At 45.3% G+C, this 21,612-nt stretch overlaps 1 protein-coding gene across 1 annotated transcript in view; it reads right to left on the bottom strand.

Annotated features, from left to right (window-relative positions):
• BMPER (BMP binding endothelial regulator) overlaps positions 1-21,612 on the bottom strand; it is a 461,522-nt gene that overhangs the window by 103,172 nt on the left and 336,738 nt on the right. Inside the window, exon 13 of the mRNA XM_014056655.2 lies at positions 80-416. Within this exon, the coding sequence (XP_013912130.2) occupies positions 80-416 (337 nt within the window). The remainder of the gene's footprint in view (positions 1-79; positions 417-21,612) is intronic.

The raw sequence follows: 21,612 nt of genomic DNA, 5'->3' as shown, positions 1-21,612 counted from the left end.
GCTCTTTCCTAGACCCTGGGAACAGTTTTACAACAGTTCACTTTTATTTGCATTCTGCTCATCAAAAGGAAACACTTACCGATAAAACACAGTGTAGTCCACAGTTGAGTGGCAAATCTGAAAATCCCATGCTTTGAGCTTTTGGCATTCCCGATGAACACGGAGTTTTATTCTCACAGTTCCTTGGCACAATTCAGGAAATTGCTTCCTTGGAGGACGAGTACAGAATTCATTTGATTCCACACGCCAGGACTCAGCAAAGTCATCCACATCAAACTTAAAATGACCATCACCACCAATCAGATCATCTCTCTTATGTCCATTATAGTTGCCACACAGACCACAAAGCCGACCTTTAAGATGCGGGGCAGCCATAACTTCAACAAAACTGTCTCCATCCCAAGAGATTTCTAGTCCTAATGAAAAAGGCAAAGAAAGAAGGATTTTAACAGCATATTTTGATCACGTTTCCTACTATTTGAGTCTGATTACTACTCCATTTGATCTCTCCATTTGGTGGTAGAAGTTTTTCAGATCTCTTAGCAAAGATACTTCCCCATCCTAATACTTCAACTCCTTGACTAGAAATGCCTAGTTTTATACTCCATTTCTGAGCTATGGGCCATGATACATAATGGAAATGAGATGACAGAGTGGAAAGCAGGTGCCCAAAGAAAACTGTTTCTAGCAAAGAGTTATCTAGCACTGTTCTTCTCCCCTTGGTATTCAGTTGCTTGATCTAATGAGTTACAAGTAGGACTTCACCTATAACTGAATCTTCTACCTCCTGTAAAAAAAATGATACAGTAGAATGGATTGAACTAATTTGAACCACAAATAGTAAGATATCAGCTTAGAATTTCTGAAATTAAAACATTAAAAGGGAGGTTTATTTAAAAGTATTATCAACAGGTTAAAACAAATGCAATGGAAGTTATACAATTTTTAATAGCGGAGTGATAATATTAGGGACTACTTCCAATAGATGTGCCAAAAGTATTCAGGAAATTATATGAAAATTTTGATTTATTTTAAAAAACCACCATGAACAAAAGCTTTACCAACTTAGTTAACAAATACAATACAAATGCAGAGCTTGATAAAAACTGATAAAAGAAGTGGGCTGATCCCAATCCTTCTTAGCAAAAGATTAAAACATAAGCAGATACACCTTATTACTTAAGTTATCAATAACTTGACAATAGGAGATCCCAGATCAGTTATGTATAAGGTGACCAGATTTTCAGATTGGTAAAGAGGGACACCATTGACCAGGGGGGTGGGGGCTTGATTAAAAATTTAATTTTTTGTCAAAAGGTCACCCCAGGACACTGAAACCAGCATAAATACGAATCTGTTGCCAAACAAAATTTTGATCACGTGACCATGAAGATGCTGCAATGGTCGCTAAGTGTGAAAAATGGTCGCAACGGTCGCTAAGTGTGAAAAATGGTCATCAGTCACTTTTTTCAATGCCATTGTAACTTTGGTCACTAAATGTTTTCCCCCTCCCTGAGACACCTCACTTCTTCCTTCATTCCTCTTGCTTATCTACCTTCACCTTATCCGTCTTCTGCTCTTTCCCTCTCTTCCTTCCTTTCTCCTTCCATCCTCTCTTCTTTCCTCACTCACTCCCTTCCTCCTTTTCTCTTCCTTCCTCCTTCCATTCTTTCAGCTTCATTTCTTTTGCCTATCTACCTTCTCTGTCTTTCTGCTCTTTCCATTTCTCTCTTCCTCTTCGCTTCTGTTCCTTCCTCCTTCCCTCCTTTCCTATTTCTTCCTTCTTCCTTCCTTCTGCCTATCTACCTTCTGTCTTTCTGCTCTTTCCATTTCTCTCTTCCTCTTCGCTTCTGTTCCTTCCTCCTTCCCTCCTTTCCTATTTCTTCCTTCTTCCTTCCTTCTGCCTATCTACCTTCACCTTCTCTGACTTTCTGCTCTTTCCCTGTCTTCCCCTTTCCTCCCTCCCTCCCTTCTTTCCTTTCTAGTTCCATCTTTTCTTCTTTCCTCTCTCCCTCCCTTTTTCTTTTTTCCTTCCTTCCTTTCCTCTTGCCTATCAACTTCATCCTCTTTATCTTTCTGCTCTTTCCCTCTCTTCCCCTTTTCTTCCTACCCCCTTCCCTCTTTTCTCCCTCCCTTCTTTTTCTTCTTTTCTTCTTCCATCTTCCTCCTTCTCCCATTCTTTCTCCTTCCATCCATCTTTTCTCCTTCCATCTTCTCCCCCCCTCCCTTCTTCTTTTCCTTCCCCCCTCCCTCCTTCCTTCCTCTCCTTTCCTTTCTCACACACAGGAAGGGGAGGGGAGGCTTTCTAGTCACTTTCACAGCATAATTTCTTTATCTAACTTTTAAAAAACAGTGTGCAAATCAAACTTGAGATTTTCGTAACCTGCGAAGCACCAAGTTATTATCTTCTGTTGTTGTTACAAATTCGCAGCTACTCCATTCTTTCCGATAGGGAACTGTATTTCCCAAGATGCCTCAGGTCCTCAAAGCGCTGAACGCGGTTTTGCAATTGACTCCAGCGAGGCCCGGTAGCCGCCGGCTGGGGTGGCTGTCAAGGCGTTGACAGCGGAGCGGACGCCTGCTTCCAGGGATCGAGACGGACGAGGGAAGCGGTGGTGGCGGACGTTGGCAGCGACTGTAATGACCGCACGGGCGAGGTGCGGAGGAAGAACAGAAGGTCCCTCCTACCCGTGACAACGGCTCCAGCCATGGATGAGCAGGCTGGCCCCGGCATCTTCTTCAACAACAACAACAACGCGCTGCTCTTGCCGCCCCCTCCGGGTGGGAAGCAACCACACCTTGCAGACTCGCTTCCCACCACAGCACAGGGGCCGCACAGGCGTGGTTGCTTTCCATCCGGAGGTGGCGGCAAGAGCAGTGCGTTGTTGTTGTTGGGGCCAGCCTGCTCATCCATGGCTGGAGCCGTCGTCGTGGGCGGGAGGGACCTTCCGTTCTACCTCCGCACCTCGCCCGAGCAGTCGTTACAGTCGCTGCCGATGTCTGATGTCTGCCACCGCTGCTTCTAATTAATATAATTATTTCTCCCTCTCTTTTTCACTCTCTCTCCAGCGCACAAACACAAATGCATAGGGCAGCCCACCTCACACACAGGTAACTCCGGGCGGCTTACCACATTATGATGCACATCTCCCCATAGAAGAGGAGATGGGGAAGCCGGGGGCCTGGAGATCACCCGGGGGATGCCGAGGATGCCTTAACCAATCGAAAGCCGGCGTACCTCATCATAATGGGGGATGGATTTCTTGCCAGGAAATGCGAGGGTTGGACAACGGCGGAGGCTCGGGTTTGTTTTTTTTCCCGGGAATAAAAGTGAGCATAAGACTTCTAAATCCCCAGCAAGAAAAGAAATGCAACTGTAGTGGTCTCTCCCCCCCTTCCTCTAAAGAACAAACATTATGCTGCCGCAGAAGCGAAGAAATCTCAGATTTCGCCCTTCTACAACAGCCTCCCTCGGGATCCCGCTCCTCCGCTACAGATTCATCGCGTCCCAACAGCGGAACTTCACAACCCAAAACCCAGTTTCGGGATGACCCGTCGAGAGACTAACTGCTTCTTCTCCCCACCCCGAAGACCGTATTTCCCCGCCGCTCCCTCCCCCCGCCCCGCAAAGCTCTCTACAGCCCTTCTGAGCCTACCCAGCACCAAGTCCTCCTCTCCAGCAAATCCTACACGCACCCGACGCTCCTCAGTCCACACGTCCCTTGCCGGCTCCGGGAGAGCTTTTTGGAAACGCGCAGCTGCTGCTTCTCTTTCAAACTACACGGCTCCCAAGACGGGGCATCTCTCCCTCCCCTCGCAGCTCAGGGGCTCCCTTGAAGGGCTCCTGCTGCTGCTGCAGCGGCAGCTCCCCCAGCTAGCGCTCCGTTTTCAGAGATTTTCCAAAGCGCTCGCCCTCTTCCCACCCAGCCGTCTCCTTTTAAGCCCCCCCCAAGTAACCCCTTCCTCAGGCTCTCCGCCAGCGCTCTTCAACTTCATCCCCATCACTGCCTGCTTCTCCAGCCCCTAAAAGCGGTGGGGCTGGGGACTGATCCTGAGCTAACCTACGCCACGAAGGCCGCCCCTCCCCGGTACCTTTGGTGCATCCTCCCGTCGCTCCCTCCCCCCGCCCCACAAAGCTCTCTACAGCCCTTCCGAGCCTACCCAGCACCAAGTCCTCCTCTCCAGCAAATCCTACATGCGCCCGACGCTCCTCAGTCCACACGTCCCTTGCCGGCTCCGGGAGAGCTTTTTGGAAACGTGCAGCTGCTGCTTCTCTTTCAAACTACATGGCTCCCAAGTCGGGGCATCTCTCCCTCCCCTCGCAGCTCAGGGGCTCCCTTGAAGGGCTCCTGCTGCTGCTGCAGCGGTGGCTTCCCCAGCTAGCGCTCCATTTTCAGAGATTTTCCAAAGCGCTCGCCCTCTTCCCACCCGGCCGTCTCCTTTTAAGCCCCCCCCAAGTAACCCCTTCCTCAGGCTCTCCGCCAGCGCTCTTCAACTTTATCCCCACCACTGCCCGCTCCTCCAGCCCCTAAAAGCGGTGGGGCTGGGGACCGATCCTGAGCTAACCTACGCCACAAAGGCCGCCCCTTCCCGGTACCTTTGGTGCATCCTCCCACGACGCGACTCGGGGCCTGCTATTGTTGGGTGGTGTGGAGGTGGAGGCCACAGAAGGAAACTCACGGCTTGGAGCTCTGCCTTATCCATCTCCCCACCTCAGCGCAGCCCGTCTCGGCCCAGACCCTCTGCAGCTCCGCCCCCCACTCATCCTTTTCGCAGCCGAGGGAAGGAAAGGGGGGGGGAGGCTTCTGGCAGCTCCCGGGCGGCGATCTCACTGCCATCCACCCGCCCCAGACTCACTCCCTCTCTCTTGCAGCCCGCTTCATGCGAATTCCCCCCCCGCATCTTCTCCCAGGTTTCTCTCTCAGGGTAGGGAGGCCACGGGCTGGCAGTAGCTGCCGCGGTCTGGCTCCCCCCCACCTCACCTCACCTCCTCCACTAGCCTTTGTCCCTCCACAGTAGGGTGGCTGGGGGGAGGAGACGGCCCGCCCGCCCAACTCCGCAAAGGGGGAGAAGGAGAGGAGGGCTGTCTTCTCCCCCCAGTCGCCCTGTGGAGGGACAAAGGCTAGTGGAGGAGGCCGGGCAGGGGGGGAAGCCAGACTCCCTAGGGAAGGCCTTCCCTTGCTAAAGGCTGCCACCGCCCACCCGAAGCGGCAAAGCCTCCCGATTCCCACCGGTTACTCACCAGTGAAGCAGCAAAAGCAAAAGCAAATGGCGAAGGCGAAATGAAATGGAAAAGTGCGGCGTGCTTAAGCGGACTCCAGCCAATCAGTGAGCTGGCTGGGATGCCGCGTTGTCAGCCTCTGCTTTGCTATCGCTTCGGCCGCCATGAAACGGGGAGGGAGGGCATGGTATTTGGGAGGGGTTACTCATTGTGCTGGAGGAAGGTTCTGGAGTTCACCGGCTGATCGGACTACGCATGCGTGGGTGTTTCCCTCCAGGACTAACGGCACCAACATTCCATCTTTGTGATGCCTTTTGAAGTTATCTCACACCTGACACTTGGAAGAATTATGATTGGACTGGAACTGTGATGCCAAGGGGTGGGGAATGGGCTATTCTATATATCAATTGCTTTCGCGCCTAAATAATCAGACTTCGCTTCGCTATGCCTTTAATCATTCTTAATTAGTAAAAGTACACTTGATTTCCACACATGGAGTCTTGTGGTCTTTCTTTCCTAATTAATTAATGGAGAGGTGTTGACACGCGTGCTTAAAGTTTTCCATCCCAGCCAGCTCACTGATTGGCTGGAGTCCAGGCCAATCAGTGAGCGGCAGGCTGGGCTGGCTTAGATTTTTAGTGTAGAATGGAATAGATGGGGGAAAGGAATGAGCGAGCTAGCGGCAGCTGATGATGGGCGGGAGAGCCAGCGAGCGCCAAAATAAAGGGTTTTTTTTTGAGAAGCGGGCAGGATGCGGGAAAAATGATGAAAAATCGTGCCTGTCCCGCCAAATGCGGGACGTCTGGTCACCCTAGTTATGTATGACCAATCTATCACTCATCTTCCATATCACTACCTCCCCAATAAAAGGTTCCAAATTACTTCTATCCACATTGTTTTTAGGTGATTTTAATCTTCAGAGAAGAGCCACATTCATTAAAGGTTAGGCCATAATAGATAATCTAGGAAAAACATCAGCTAACATCACTCTTTACCTACCGGGGTTGTTGTTTTTTTAAATGTATTTATAACATCATTTATCTCAAATTGGAAAAATATTTTAATTTCCCATGCAATAAGAAGAAACTTGTTTAATAGAATTCAGTATTGCATTCTACCATTGCATATTAAATTTGATTCTTCAGAAAGAATAAACCAACATGAAGCAACTCATGTATGTTATTAATTTAACGTATTTTTGGAGTATAAGATGCATCTTCCCCCCAATTGAGGGTGAAAATTTGGGTATGTCTTATACACCAAATGTAGCCCTGCCCACTCACTGGCCCCCACCCTTTGGCCTCTACCTTCCAGCAATTTACCTCTTTGCAGCAAACGGGAAGATGGGGCTTGCAGAGGTGGAAATAGGCTAACAGCCTGAAACAGCTAATCATCAGGAGGCCCATGTTGAAACTTAAATTGAAAGTGAAACGGGCAGTTTGCTATTTGCTGAAAGGGGCAAATTGCTGGAAGGCAGAGCCAGATTATTGTTCTAGACAACTTACAAAATGAAGAAGCTTTTTAAATAAATGCTTGATCTGAAGAGGCCCATTGCTATTTTATCTTCTTTTAAATAGTAGAGAATAATGTATACTTCCAGAAAGCCATATCAATTTTAACAGCATCTGTACAAGTATAGTCTGAAATGTAACACCACAAACAGTGTATATTGTCTATTCTGTTTGCTGTTTGCTGCAAGGAGGCAAATTGCAAGGAGGCAGAGGCAGATTTTTCTCCCTTGTTTTCCTTCCCAAAAGCTAGGTGCATCTTATACTTCGGAGCATCTTATACTCTGAAGTATATAAATGAGGTATTAAAGGACAATTCTTCTAAACCCAAAACTCAATTCAAAACCAATTAAATATAGGGTTGTGTTTTTAATTTTTTTTTTTGAAAAGCTGAGTGAGGATTATAACTACTTAGTATTATTCAGGGTTATAATTGCCTTGTTTACATTATTTCAATTGCATTATATGCCTTGTCTTTTTATCTATGCATATCTAGTAAATTAATTTATTCATGTGGCAGTCATTCAGAGCTGCAATAAATGTAGTGATTCAATGGAAGAGATTTTTTTTTAGAAAAGTCTTTAGCAGATGGGTATCAGTTAGATCAGGGGTCACCAACATTTTGGCTCTCAGGGACACTAAATTCATAATTTAATAATTGATCAGCTGGTGGGCATGGCTATATGGTCATGTGACTGGGTGACCATGGCCAATTCAATGTCATTCACATTGAGGAGTGCCTTGCCACCCTCTACTTGCCCCTCCCCTCAAAGTCACTCCTTGCCTCACCGCCTGGGCTCCTTAGGGTCCCAACAGAAAGCAGTTGTTGGAGCTAAGCATGCACCATGAGACAGAGTTGGCAAAACAACGCAGTTCAAATTGGATCTGACTGAGGAGGCTCGTAGAAGCACCTCACTGAGGACTACAAGCATAGGCTTTCCAAGCAAAGAGAAGACATGCGGGAGTGCAAGGCCAGGTACCAGTGCCTGTAGGCTCACTGGGTTGAGATGGTCAGCCAATTCCAGGCCATGATGCAGTCCCATTGGAACTAGGTCCTCCAGCTCTTCACCACCAGCAGCACTTCCATCCAGCCTTCGCCAAAAGCCCCGCACCAGGAGGCCGAAGCCAACCCCGAGTTGGAATTTCTGCCCCCCCTTCAACCCACACAAAAAGACCCCGAAGGGAGAGACTCTCTACAACAACACAAGAAGAAGAGGAGGAGGAGGAGTCTTACATCCATTCTATCTGGTGATATGCATAATAAGAGCATTCCTTTATAACATTTTCCTGTATCCTTCTTTTTTTGGATAATAGTTAATCAATCCATTATTAGTTTCTAAAATGGCAAAATCCAATGTGATGAATTTGGAATACAGCCCAAATTTATATACCAGGAGTTTCCAATTCTTCTGCAGTTTTCTTCCAAATAAAAGGCATATACAAAAGTTTCAAGAAATATGGAGAATCCAAGTCCAAAGCTCTAACGTCAACAACAATTCTAGTCAATATTTAACTAATAATTGTAGAATTGACACAAAAAGACAATCTTCCAGGTTAGGGCAAAACTGAGGGACATCCTTGACAAGTGCAATATATTTACAAGTACAGTATATTACAAAACCATACCTTTCCAGAATTATTTGCCATTTCTGACTTCTGGTTTCAAAACTATTAACATTTACTGTTTCATATAGAAGCATATATTGACTGCTATTCAGTAACTTGATGTGAGGTCAAAAGGAATGTTTAAAAGAGGTGAGAAGTCTGGCTCAGAATACCATGTTTCTTTGACTAATTTACTTTACAAACTTTGTCATAGCTTTGTTATATATCAAGGAGTATGCTAGTCTGCATAGGAACAAATCTATTGGAACATAAGTAGGTATCTTGTAATACGATCTTGTGAAACTATTTCCATCTCAGCTTGCAGCACTTCCCCAATAAATATTTTCCCCAAAGATACATTAACAAGAGAGGTTATATCACAGGGATAGTCCTTAAAGCATAGAGTTTTTATTAGATTTTTCTCTTGAGGAAATGTAATATCAAGTATAAATCAGAAACATCAAATGACTGGTTGTGGCTTTTAAATGCATATTTCCTTCACATTTAAGGCCTAATTATGTTGGAATTCTGTTATGACTGTTCTAGAGATAGAGAAAGCTTTCATAAGTACATAGTTTACTAAATATGTAAAATATGTGTATGGTTTAGACCAGTGGTCAGCAACTGGTGGTCCGTGAGAAAATTTTGATGGTCTGCAGTGCACCCGGGTGGAGGGATGATCTATGGGCCAGTCCTGTGACTTACAGTTCTGGAATAAGGGATGGGCCAGGCAGCTCGTGGCAGGGCTGGAAATCCATAAAGTTGGTAGGTGCAATGTGCAACTTTGCAGGTAGTGCAATGTGTAAGAAGTAGAGCAGCCTTCTCTGGCTGAAACGAGGTAATGGTGCTGTTGTAGCAAGGGGGAGTGGCATGCAGGCAGGCTGAAGCAACAGGTGTCAGCAACTCACAACTCCTTCATCCCCCTGCTGTGGCTCCCTGTTGGCTGAACCCACCATGGCTGGCTCTGCCCCTCTTCCTCCCCTCACAGTCACTCCTCACCTGGCCTGAGAAGTTAAGGGCAGGGGATGGAGACTCACTCCATATTCCAGAGTGGGAGCAAAGCACCCCTGTACTTGCTTCATCTCTTGCTGGGCCTTGTAGGTACTTCTTCCACCCCTTTTTGGTGCTGCGTGCACATCAGTCACTCAGGGAGACACACAACTTCCTCTCTACTCTTAGACACTGGCCTGGCCCGGCCCAGCTGGTTCTCTCCACTGCTGCTGTTGGTGCCTCCATGGCCTGCCCACTGCTCTTGTAGCTCCTTGCCTAGCTAAATTTAAATTTAAAATTAAATTTAGTTAATTTTAGCATGCAACACAATGGGGGGGGGGACTGGATCCCCTCCTCCTCCTGGAGCCATTACAATGCAGCGCATCGGCTGCAGCAGGGTCAGGTGAGTGTCTCAGGTCAGAGAGCAGGTTGTGTGTTGTATGTATGTTTATTACACTTGTATGCCGCCCTATTCCTGAGGGACTCAGGGCGGCTAACAAACAAGGTGGGGAGGGGGAAATACAAAAACAAACAAAGACAAAAACAAATACAAAAAACGGCTTAAAATCAACACAACAGTCGCAACAATTCAAGTGGGGCTGGGAACTTATCAGCCCCAGGCCTGCCGGAACAGCCAGGTCTTGATAGCTTTGCGGAAAAGCCTGAAGGGTGGTGAGTGTGTCTCACTGAGCGAAAGAGGTGTGTCCAGCACCAATAAAGACTTGAAGAAGAGCCCACAAGGAGAATCAGAATAAGAGAGAGAAAGATATGAGAGAGGGGGGGGAGACATACACAGATAGAAAGACAGAGAGAGAGAAAGACAGAGAGAGAGATAGAAAGAGAAGAGACAGAAAGACAGACATATACATATACATATACATATATACACACACACACACACACACATATATATATACATATATACATCTATCTATCTATCTATCTATCTATCTATCTATCTATCTATCTATCTATCTATCTATCTATCATCTATGAGAGAGAGAGGGGGAGAGAGAGGGAGGGAGAGAGGGAGCGAGCACTGGGTTCATATTATTGGTCCATGGAATTTAAAATTTTGGACCCTGATGTCCGAAAGGTTGATGACCTCTGTTTCATATTATGAAAAGTATTATTCTATTCAGACTTTGAGAAGTCCATTATGAATTACAACTAAAAAAAGACATCTAACTGGAAATTATTGTTCTAGAATGATAACTTGGTAATATTATATTCTCAGAATTGTTTGGGCAGTCAAGGAGAACTGAAGGATTTAAAATTATGAATTTAGTGGTCCCTGAGGTCTGAAAGGTTGGTAACCCCTGGCTTAGATAGAACACCCCAGATTCACTCTATGTGATGACCTTTTTGTGAAAGAAACTGCAAGTGTACATGAAGTACTCCCTTCATGTTAGCTAAAAAGTAGCTTTTGCAGTTTTCTTATGGTGTGGATTCAATTATTTTTGTACTTTTGGAGGCTGCTTAGAACCAATTGGAAGTGGGAGACATATATATTTGAAAAATACATTTAGTTCTGTGAACAGCCCTAGACAGCAATTCTAAGCTAAAAAAAATCATTTGCTGGATATACTCTCAGAACTGAGAGACCTGGTGAATAGTCAATATGCTGGCCTTTGACTATAATAAAGATTTGTTTGATTGGTTGACTTCTTGTGCTACTTTGAATTGACATATTTTAAATACATTTAATAAACAATAATATAGTAATGATCTCACCGTCCAAATCTTCTAGAGCTGAGGTGGCGCAGTGGTTAAATGCAGCACTGCAGGCTACTGCTAGATCAGCAGTTCAGCGGTTCAAATCTCACCGGCTCAGGGTTGACTCAGCCTTCCATCCTTCCGAGGTGGGTAAAATGAGGACCCAGATTGTTGGGGGCAATATGCTGACTCTCTGTAAACCGCTTAGAGAGGGCTGAAAGCCCTATGAAGCGGTATATAAGTCTACTGCTATTGCTATTGCTATTCTAAGTAATATGTAAGAAATCTACAGCTATTATATGGCTTTACTTTTACTTGAACAGTACAAATTTTCACTGGGAATTGTTTATGCGGGAAAAGATCCATTTCGTTTGCACAAAATACTAAAAGAATTCTAATATCAACAATTAAAATAAAGTCAGTAAAGTTGAAAAAAGAGGTGAATTTCAATAGATAAAACAGCATGGTGCTCTGAGTTAGATATGGCTTTTTCTTCATATTTTAAATATTTTATAAATGGAGCTTTTATCTTATTAATTCTGCACATAAGATCTTTCTACAATGGTACTGTAATAACATCATGAATTTGAAATGCCATAGCTGTTGCTTTTTATTATTTTATTTATTATAAGCATTAAGGCAATTCAAAGATATATGTCTGGGGTGGGTTCTAGCTTTTTCTACTGCCAGGTGGCAGTAGTGCCACCAATAGAACCGGTTCAGAGGTGTAGCCGGCCAAGTTACTATCTACTCAGCTGAACCAGGCCAAACTGGTAGGAACCCACCTACGATATAAGTAGTTCAGGTGACCAATTAATTCATCTTCTTATGCAACCTGCATAACCTGTATGTTAGGCTGCATTAATTTAGACAGTAATATTTCAAGTTCATGGGGAAATTATCTGAATGTAATATGATGCAGCTACTCTTTAATAGAGAGCACTAATAGTGACCATGCTTGCCCCTTCTATTTTGTACAATTTTTTTCTAGTTTAATGAGCTGGGGGAAGTTGCAAACACAATAACAAAAAGGATTGCTTCTCTGGGTGGAAAATGGTGCATTGTCAGTTCACTAAGCACAGGAGTCTCTTGTGTATGCGGATTCTCCAGTCATCCAGGTCATGGTTGTCCCAAAGGTGCTTTTTTCAAGAGGCAACTGGATTTTCTTGGTTTCCAGAAAGTCCACTTGCCTCTTGAAAAAGCACATTTGAGATAGGAGTCTCTTACATTGCTTCAGAGGTGCCAAGGCACATGATTGCTCACTGATAGTAAGATATATTTTTTTTAAAGGAGCTGGGGGGTGGATCCTCCCTCCAATTCATTTTAGTTTTCTCTCATGATAATAAGGCTTAGTAATTAGAAATTTATTTAAATACCTGGGGCATGTATTAATTTTATTGTGATCCTGACAAGCTTGGGAGGGCAGAGATTTGAACTTGGGTCTCCTGTATACTTTGTTAATTTGTCTTTTTAGTTCAGCAATTTGTAGGCCAAGTATGCACACTTTCTGAAGAGCTTAAATGACCGCTCTGCTAAAGGGCTTCACTTTATGAACAAGAGTTGGCTGCTGGTATTTATCATTGCATTTTAACTATTTTAATTCCTCAAGGTGCTCTGGCACCCTGCCTGATTTGTAACTCTGGGTTGCAGGTATTGCTGATGAAAAGGAAAGTATTCTGACAGAATAGTTTAGGTTTCCATGATGGCTGTGACTCATTGATCTTCAGTGTATATTCCCCCATTTCTAATCTAATGATTGGTATTTAGGGCAGGTTTTTGCAAGCAAAGAAATTATTTGTATTTTTGTACACGTAATCCTTGACTCACAACAGTTCATTTAGTGACCATTCAAAGTCACTATGGCACTGAATGGCACTGAAAAAGTGACATGACCATTTTTCACATTTATGACCAATGCAGTACCCCCACAGTCACGTGATAAAAATTCAGATGATTGACAACTGTCTCACATTTATGATGGTTGTAGTCTCTGAGGGTTATGTGATCTCCCTTTGCAATCTTCTGACAAGCAAAGTCAACAGGGAAGCCAGATTCACTTAACAGTCACGTTACTAACTTAACAACTATTAGTGATTCACTTAACAAATATGGTAAGAAAAGTTATGAAATGGGGGAAAAATCACTTAATAAATTTCACACTTAGCAACATACATTTTGGGCTCAATTGTGGTTGTAGGTTGAAGAGAGGTGTAACAAGGAGTGGCTGGGAGGGAAAGGGAGGGGAGGGGTGAGGCAGGGCCAGTTATGGCAAGGCACCCCTCAACGTGACTGATGTTGAGTTGATCACACCCACTCAGTCACATGACCACTCAGCCACACCTACCCAGCTAGTCATTAGAACAGAGAACCAGTGGTTAAATTATTGGAATCCTGCATTGTTTCCAGTCATTTCTCTACCAAGGTTTCCAAAAGACATTTTCTATCTAAATAAATAGCAATGGAAGAAAAAATCACAGAAGATGGATTTTTTTTATTTGTGATTATGAATTTTAAGCATGTATATCTACCAGTATATGTATCTGCATTTTTGATTTTGTCAAAAAATAGAAACATTTTTATGCTCTTCTGGGAGTTTAAAGCTAATAACTTTTTTTAAAGTCCAAAACATCCACAAAACAATAAGATTATTTATTAGGTCAGCATAAAAGGAAGATCTATTACAAACACAATAAGTGGGGAAAATGAATAACTAGTAGTTAATCTTCTTTATATGGAAAGATAGGACTGTGTGTTATTTCAATCTATATCCTGCTTTTTGGTCCATTAGGCACCTAGATAAATATTCTAACATATTTGTAAAAGGATGAATGATGATCCTTGATTCAGCACATGTAAGCAGAAGAAATTGTCAAGGAAGGATATTCCCTGAGTGGGACAAGGACCTAACACTCAAATCAATGTACTTCAACAATTGGAGAACATAGAATTTCCAATACTGTTTCACTGCATGATGGAATGCATGGAAGAATCTTTAAGATATTCAATGTTTTTATGCTTTATCCAGCAAGGAAATCCTTATACTGTGTGTTTGCCTCTTCCCCCAAAGCTCATTTAACTACAGAAAGCTCATTATAACAATCTATCCTGCAAATCAAGAGAGATTTTGTTACGTATCATTTTCTTGTCTTCTATTCCAGTCATACTTTCATTTTTATGTTTTTAGATGTTTTAGTTCTGAGTATGAACAGAACTTTATTAACTTTGCTTCTCACATTTCTCCATTTAGTTGTAAAGGAGCCAGTTTTAATGGCAACTAGGCAACCCATGTGCCATTGGGTCATTGTTGCAGACATATTTCCTTACCAAAGAGAGAAACAAAATGATTATGGATGGGCAAAAAAGCAGTGGAAACATGATGAGCAACTTCTGACTTCCTGCCAGTTTTCCCATTGAATTTCCTTGTGACAAGATGATAGGAAGCATTAGAAATTCCTTCCTTCCTTCCTTCCTTCCTTCCTTCCTTCATTCATTCATTCATTCATCACTGTTCCTTCCTTCTTTCCACTTCCCTCTCTCCTTCCCTTCCTCCATCCCTCACTCGAATTTCTGACAGTTTCCCCATTACTTTGCTTGTGGGAAGCTTGTGAAGTCAATGAAGAAGTCAGCAGGAGGACAGAGATTGCTGCAAGTTCAAGATCATTTGCTGGGTGGGGCAACGTGGAGTACTGGGATATCCAAGAGATGCCACTTGGGTTGCACACAAGGATGGCAAGGGTTGAGAAGGGTGCATAAATGTTTGAGGGAAGTGCAAGAAGTGCTGTATGAATTAGGGAAAGTGTGGGAGAGAAGTGTGGGTTGGAAAAGGTGCCTGGGGCTGCTTGGGAGTAAGTCAGGGCAGCACACAGAGGTGCAATGTACGTAGGCCAGGAATTATATTGGGTGAACAAAAAGGTGCCATGCAGGTCAGAGGTGTGCATTAGGGAATGTGGGTCAGAAAGGGTGCATGGGGGTTCCTTTCTCCCTGATCCTCCCAATTTGTTTCTTCATCTCTCCCTCCTCCCTCCCTCCCTCCCTTCCCACTCCCTCTCCCTTCTCAGAAGCACACTAGGGGCATGATTGATGTCACTGCGAAATGACCCATCCCATGGGAAGCTCTGTGGGACCATCAATATCCCAGATCTCAGGGAATCCTAATTGGATCTAAACCACCCTGTAGAGGTGGTAATTGAGGGGAGCACACTCTGCTGATTTCAGGGAGTCCACAAACTCCCTGATTGATCTGGAGAAAGCTCCCCAAACTGACAGATGGGAAAGCAGTCATTGTGAGCTGCTACAAAGCTAGGGTAGCCCCTGGAAGAGTGAGAAGATGGAATGAAGATGGGATTCATCTGGGTGAGACACTTTTAAAGTTTTTTTTTTTAAAAAAAAGAAATAGCCCCCTAGGGAACAACAGAAGAGACAAGGACTCAAAAAGAGGAGGTGGGAGACTTCCGGCATCCCACTGCAGCAAGGGAACAGACAAGACTCTGCTCTATTTCACTCGATTTTTCGTTCTTTTTGAGCCCCCCCCCACCCGGGACAAAGTTGATCTCAGAGGGATCGGCGATGGAGAGGGAATTTTCGCTTGTGCGAGTAAGGTGTGATCGGAGCTGTCGTCTTTCTATAAAACTTGGTGGAGTGTGTGGAGTGGTGACCAGCAATAAATAAATAAATAAATAAATAAATAAATATGTATATGTATATGTATATGTATATGTATATGTATATGTATATGTATATGTATTGTATTGTATTATTTGTATGCCGCCCTTCTCCGGGAGGACTCAGGGCAGTGAACAATTCAAGGGGGGAAAAAAGGGGGAACATAAAAGACAAAATACAAATAATAAAAGTAGACAACAGTCGCACAACCATACATGTCGAGAGGGGAGGGAACTCATCACCCCCAGGCCTGCCAGCAAAGCCAGGTTTTGACGGCTTTTCGGAAGGCCTGGAGAGAGGTGAGGGTCCGAATCCCTGCGGGGAGTTCATTCCAAAGGGCCGGAGCTGCCACAGAGAAGGCCCTCCCCAGGTAATAGCCAGGTGGCATTGGCTGGTAGATGGCACCCGGAGGAGGCCAACCCTGTGAGATCTAATGGGTCTGTGGGAGGTAATTGGCAGCAGGCGGTCTCTCAAGTACCCAGATCCAATACCATGAAGGGCTTTACAAGTTACGACTAGCACCTTGAAGCATATCCGGAGACTGATCGGTAACCAGTGCAGCTCGCAGAGGATAGGTGTAACGTGGGTGTACCGCGGTGCACCCACAATCGCTCGCGTGGCTGCGTTCTGGACGAGTTGAAGTCTCCGAATACTCTTCAAGGGCTGCCCCATGTAGAGCGCATTGCAGTAGTCCAGTCTTAAGGTCACGAGGGCGTGAGTGACTGTTGCGAGTGCCTCCCGGTCCAGGTAGGGACGCAACTGGTGCACCAGGCGAACCTGGGCAAATGCCCCCCTGGTCACAGCCGACAAATGGTGTTCTAAAGTCAGCTGTGGATCCAGGAGGACCCCCAAGTTGCGAGCCCTGTCTGAGGGGCGTAGGTTTTCACCACCCAGCCTGAGTGATGGAATATTGACCAGGATTTTGGGAGGAAAACACAACAGCCACTCAGTCTTGTCTGGATTGAGTACAAGCTTGTTAACCCCCATCCAGACCTAACAGCCTCCAGGCACTGGCACATCATGTCAACCGCTTTACTGAGTTGGCACAGGGTAGACAGATACAACTGTGTATCGTCCGCATATTGATGGTGTTTTATCCCGTGCCGTCGAATGATCTCACCCAATGGCTTCATGTAGATATTAAATAGCAGGGGGGACAGGACCGAACCCTGAGGAACCCCGTATTTCAGGGGCCTAGGGGTCGACCTCTCCTCCCCAACTAACACCGACTGCGACCTGTCCGAGAGGTAGGAGGAGAACCACCGAAAAATGGTGCCTCCCACCCCCACCTCTCGCAACCAGCGCAGAAGGATACCATGGTCGATGGTATCGAAGGCCGCTGAGAGGTCAAGGAGCACTAGGATGGAGGAATGACCTCCATCCCTGGCTCTCCAGAGATCATCGGTCAGTGCGACCAAAGCGGTTTCCGTGCTGTAGCCAGGCCTGAAACCAGACTGAAAGGAGTCTAGATAATCGGCTTCATCCAAGGACCGCCGGAGTTGCGAAGCCACCACTTTCTCAACAACCTTCCCAATGAAGGGGAGGTTGGAGACTGGACGGTAGTTGTTCAAACTGGCTGGGTCCAGTGATGGCTTCTTCAGGAGGGGTCTCACCACAGCTACATTCAATGCCGGTGGAAAGAAACCCTCCCGAAGAGAGGCATTCACCATTGCCTGGATCCAGCCCCGCGTCACCTCCCTGCTGTTCGCGACCAGCCAGGAGGGGCACGGGTCCAGTACACATGTGGAGGCACTCACCGCTCCCATGGCCTTGTCCACTTCATCAGGAGCAACAGGTTGAAAATCAGTCCAGAGGTGTCGTTCAAGACCTTCCCCCGGTACCTCGGCTGGCTCTGCGCAATTGGAGTCCAGGTCCATCCGAAGCCCAGCAACTTTGTCCGCGAGGAACTGGACATATTCCTCTGCTCTACCATGTAAAGGGTTCCCCACAACCCTCGTGTTTAAGGGGGAGCGGGTCACCCTAAACAAGGCGTCAGGACAGGACTCAGAGGACGCAATCAGAACGGCAATGTGGTTGTTCTTGGCTGTCCGTAATGCCGATAGATATGCTCCGATGCAGGCTTTTAAGAGTGCTCGGTCTGACTCGGATTTACTGGTCCTCCAGCGGCGCTCTAGGCGTTTCTTTTGGTGCTTCATCTCCCAGAGGTACTCGGTAAACCAAGGAGCCCTCCTGGATCCACTGCTGCGGATCGGCTGTAAAGGCGCAATTCGGTGGAGAGCCTCAGACGCTACCAAGTTCCAAGGAGTGACTAAGGTCTCCACCGAACTGCGGGCGAGAGTATCAGGCATAACGCCAAACGCCGTCTGGAAACCCTGGGGATCCATAAGACGCCTGGGGTGGAACCACCTAATTGGTTCCTCCTCCCTACAGCAGGGGATTGGTCTCCGAAAGTCGAGCCTCAGTAGGAAGTGGTCGGACCATGACAGGGGCAAGATCTCACTGCCCCTCAAACCAAGATCACAACTCCACTGCTCTGAGAGAAATACGAGGTCGAGTGTGTGGCCCGCTGAGTGAGTCGGACCCTGGATTACTTGGGTCAAGCCTATGGCTGTCATGGAAGCCATGAACTCCTGTGCTCCATCAGAGCGTTCGCCAAGCGAAGGCAAATTGAAGTCCCCCAGTGCCATAAGTCTGGGGAACTCAACCGCATATATATATATACACACACACACAAACACAAACACACACACACACACACACAATATTGCCAAAAGTATTCGCTCACCTGCCTTTATTTGCATATGAACTTACTGTAAGTGACATCCCATTCCTAATCCATAGGGTTCAATATGACATCCGTCCAAGCTTGGCAGCTATAACAGCTTCAACTCTTCTGGGAAGGCAGTCCACAAGGTTTAGGAGTGTGTTTATTGGAATTTTTTACCATTCTTCCAGAAGTGCATTTGTGAGGTCACAAACTGATGTTGGACGAGAAGGCCTGGCTCTCAGTCTCCACTCTAATTCATCCCAAAGGTGTTCTATCTAGGTCAGGACTCTGTGCAGGCCAGTCAAGTCCATCCACACAAGACTCTGTCATCCATGTCTTTACGGATCTTGCTTTGTGCACTGGTGCACAGTCATGTTGGAAGAGGAAGGAGCCAGCTCCAAACTGTTCCCACAAAGTTGGGAGCATGGAATTGTCCAAAATGTTTTGGTATGCTGAAGCATTCAGAGTTCCTTTCACTGGAACTAAGGTGCCAAGCCCAGCACCTGAAAAACAACCCCACACCATAATCCCCCCTCCACCAAACTTTACACTTGGCACAATGAAGTCATACAGGTACCATTCCCCTGGCAACCACCAAACCAAGACTCGTCCATCAGATTTCCAGATGGAGAAGCACGATTTGTCACTCCAGCGAATGTATCTCCACTGCTCTAGAGTCCAGTGGCAGCGTGCTTTACACCACTGCATCCGATGCTTTGCATTGCACTTGGTGATGTATGGCTTGGATGCAGTTGCTCGGCCATGGGAACCCTGAGCACTGTTCTTGAGCTAACCTGAAGGCCACATGACATTTGGAGGTTTGTAGCAATTGATTCTGCAGAAAGTTGGCGACCTCTTCGCACTAGGCACCTCAGCATCCACTGATCCTGCTCCGTCAGTTTACATGGCCAACCACTTTGTGGCCGACTTACTGTCATTCCCAAATACTTCCACATTCTTATAATACAGCTGACAGTTGACTGTAAAATATTTAGGAGTGAGGAATTTCATGACCGGATTTGTTGCACAGGTTGCATCCTATCACAGGTCCACGCTGGAATTCACTGAACTCCTGAAAGTGACCCATTCTTTCACCAAAGTTTGTAAAAACAGTATGCATGCCTAGGTACTTGATTTTATACACCTGTGGCCATAGAAGTGATTGGAACACCTGATCCTGATTCTTTGGATGGGTGAGTAAATACTTTTGGCAATATAGTGTATATATACATACATATATACATACACACACACACTATATATATATATATAGTCACAACCCCTGGTATGCCCCAATTATGGGAGGAAGCTAACAGCTTCCATTATCTGTCAATTGGCACGTCACAAGAGTCCATCACGACAGAAACCCAATAAGGGTATGGCTAGCTGATGAGAGCTAAATAGCTTGAAATAGATCTATACTAGTCTCCCTTTATTTATTTATTTATCAGCACAAATATAACACAAATATAACAAAGGCAACATTAAAATATTGGGTATCTCTCGTGTTGGACTCTTGTGACGAGCCGATTGACAGATAATGGAAGCTGTTAGCTTCCTCCCATAATTGGGGCATACCAGGGGATGTGACACTAAATATATACCTACCTCCCTGGCTTCAGCTGATAAGGAGGAGGACCTTGTGGCTCAGTGGTTAACACATCTGCCTAAGATGTAACACAGCACAGGTTCCAATCCCAATAAGGGTATGGCTAGCTGATGAGAGCTAAATAGCTTGAAATAGATCTATACTAGTCTCCCTTTATTTATTTATCAGCACAAATATAAAACAAATATAACAAAGGCAACAGTAAAAAGATTGGGTTTCTGTCGTGATGGACTCTTGTGACGAGCCGATTGACAGATAATGGAAGATGTTAGCTTCCTCCCATAATTGGGGCATGCCAGGGGTTGTGACACTAAATATATACCTTCCTCCCTGGCTTCAGCTGATAAGGAGGAGGACCTTGTGGCTCAGTGGTTAACACATCTGCCTACCATGTAACACAGCACAGGTTCGAATCTCAATAAGGGTATGGCTAGCTGATGACAGCTAAATAGCTTGAAATAGATCTATACTAGTCCCCCTTTACTTATTTATCAGCACAAATATAACACAAATATAACAAAGGCAACAGTAAAAATATTGGGTTTCTGTCGTGATGGACTCTTGTGACGAGCCGATTGACAGATAATGGAAGCTGTTAGCTTCCTCCCATAATTGGGGCATACCAGGGGTGGTGACACTAAATATATACCTTCCTCCCTGGCTTCAGCTGATAAGGAGGAGGACCTTGTGGCTCAGTGGTTAACACATCTGCCTACGATGTAACACAGCACAGGTTCGAATCCCAATAAGGGTATGGCTAGCTGATGAGAGCTAAATAGCTTGAAATAGATCTATACTAGTCTCCCTTTATTTATTTATCAGCACAAATATAAAAGAAATATAACAAAGGCAACAGTAAAAATATTGGGCTTCTGTCGTGATGGACTCTTGTGACGAGCCGATTGACTGATAATGGAAGCTGTTAGCTTCCTCCCATAATTGGGGCATACCAGGGGTTGTGACACTAAATATATACCTTCCTTCCTGGCTTCAGCTGATAAGGAGGAGGACCTTGTGGCTCAGTGGTGAACACATCTGCCTAAGATGTAACACAGCACATGTTCGAATCCCAATAAGGGTATGGCTAGCTGATTTGCAGCTAAATAGCTTGAAATAGATCTATACTAGTCTCCCTTTATTTATTTATTTATCAGCACAAATAAAACACAAATATAACGAAGGCAACAGTAAAAATATGGGGTTTCTGTCGTGATGGACTCTTGTGACGAGCCGATTGACAGATAATGGAAGCTGTTAGCTTCCTCCCATAATTGGGGCATACCAGGGGTTGTGTCACTATATATATACCTTCCTCCCTGGCTTCAGCTGATAAGTAGGAAGACCTTGTGGCTCAGTGGTTAACACATCTGCCTAAGATGTAACGCAGCACATGTTCGAATCCCAATAAGGGTATGGCTAGCTGATGAGAGCTAAATAGCTTGAAATAGATCTATACTAGTCTCCCTTTATTTATTAATTTATCAGCACAAATATAACACAAATATAAGAAAGGCGACAGTTTCTGTCTGGTTTCTGTCGTGTTGGACTCTTGTGATGAGCCGATTGACAGATA

Source organism: Thamnophis sirtalis, unplaced genomic scaffold, assembly GCF_051295495.1.
Source record: "Thamnophis sirtalis isolate CommonGarterSnake01/CBP01778 unplaced genomic scaffold, rThaSir2_p1.2 scaffold_4, whole genome shotgun sequence".
In the NCBI taxonomy this organism is placed as follows: Eukaryota; Metazoa; Chordata; class Lepidosauria; order Squamata; family Natricidae; genus Thamnophis; species Thamnophis sirtalis.
This window is presented reverse-complemented; position numbering and strand designations above follow the sequence as displayed.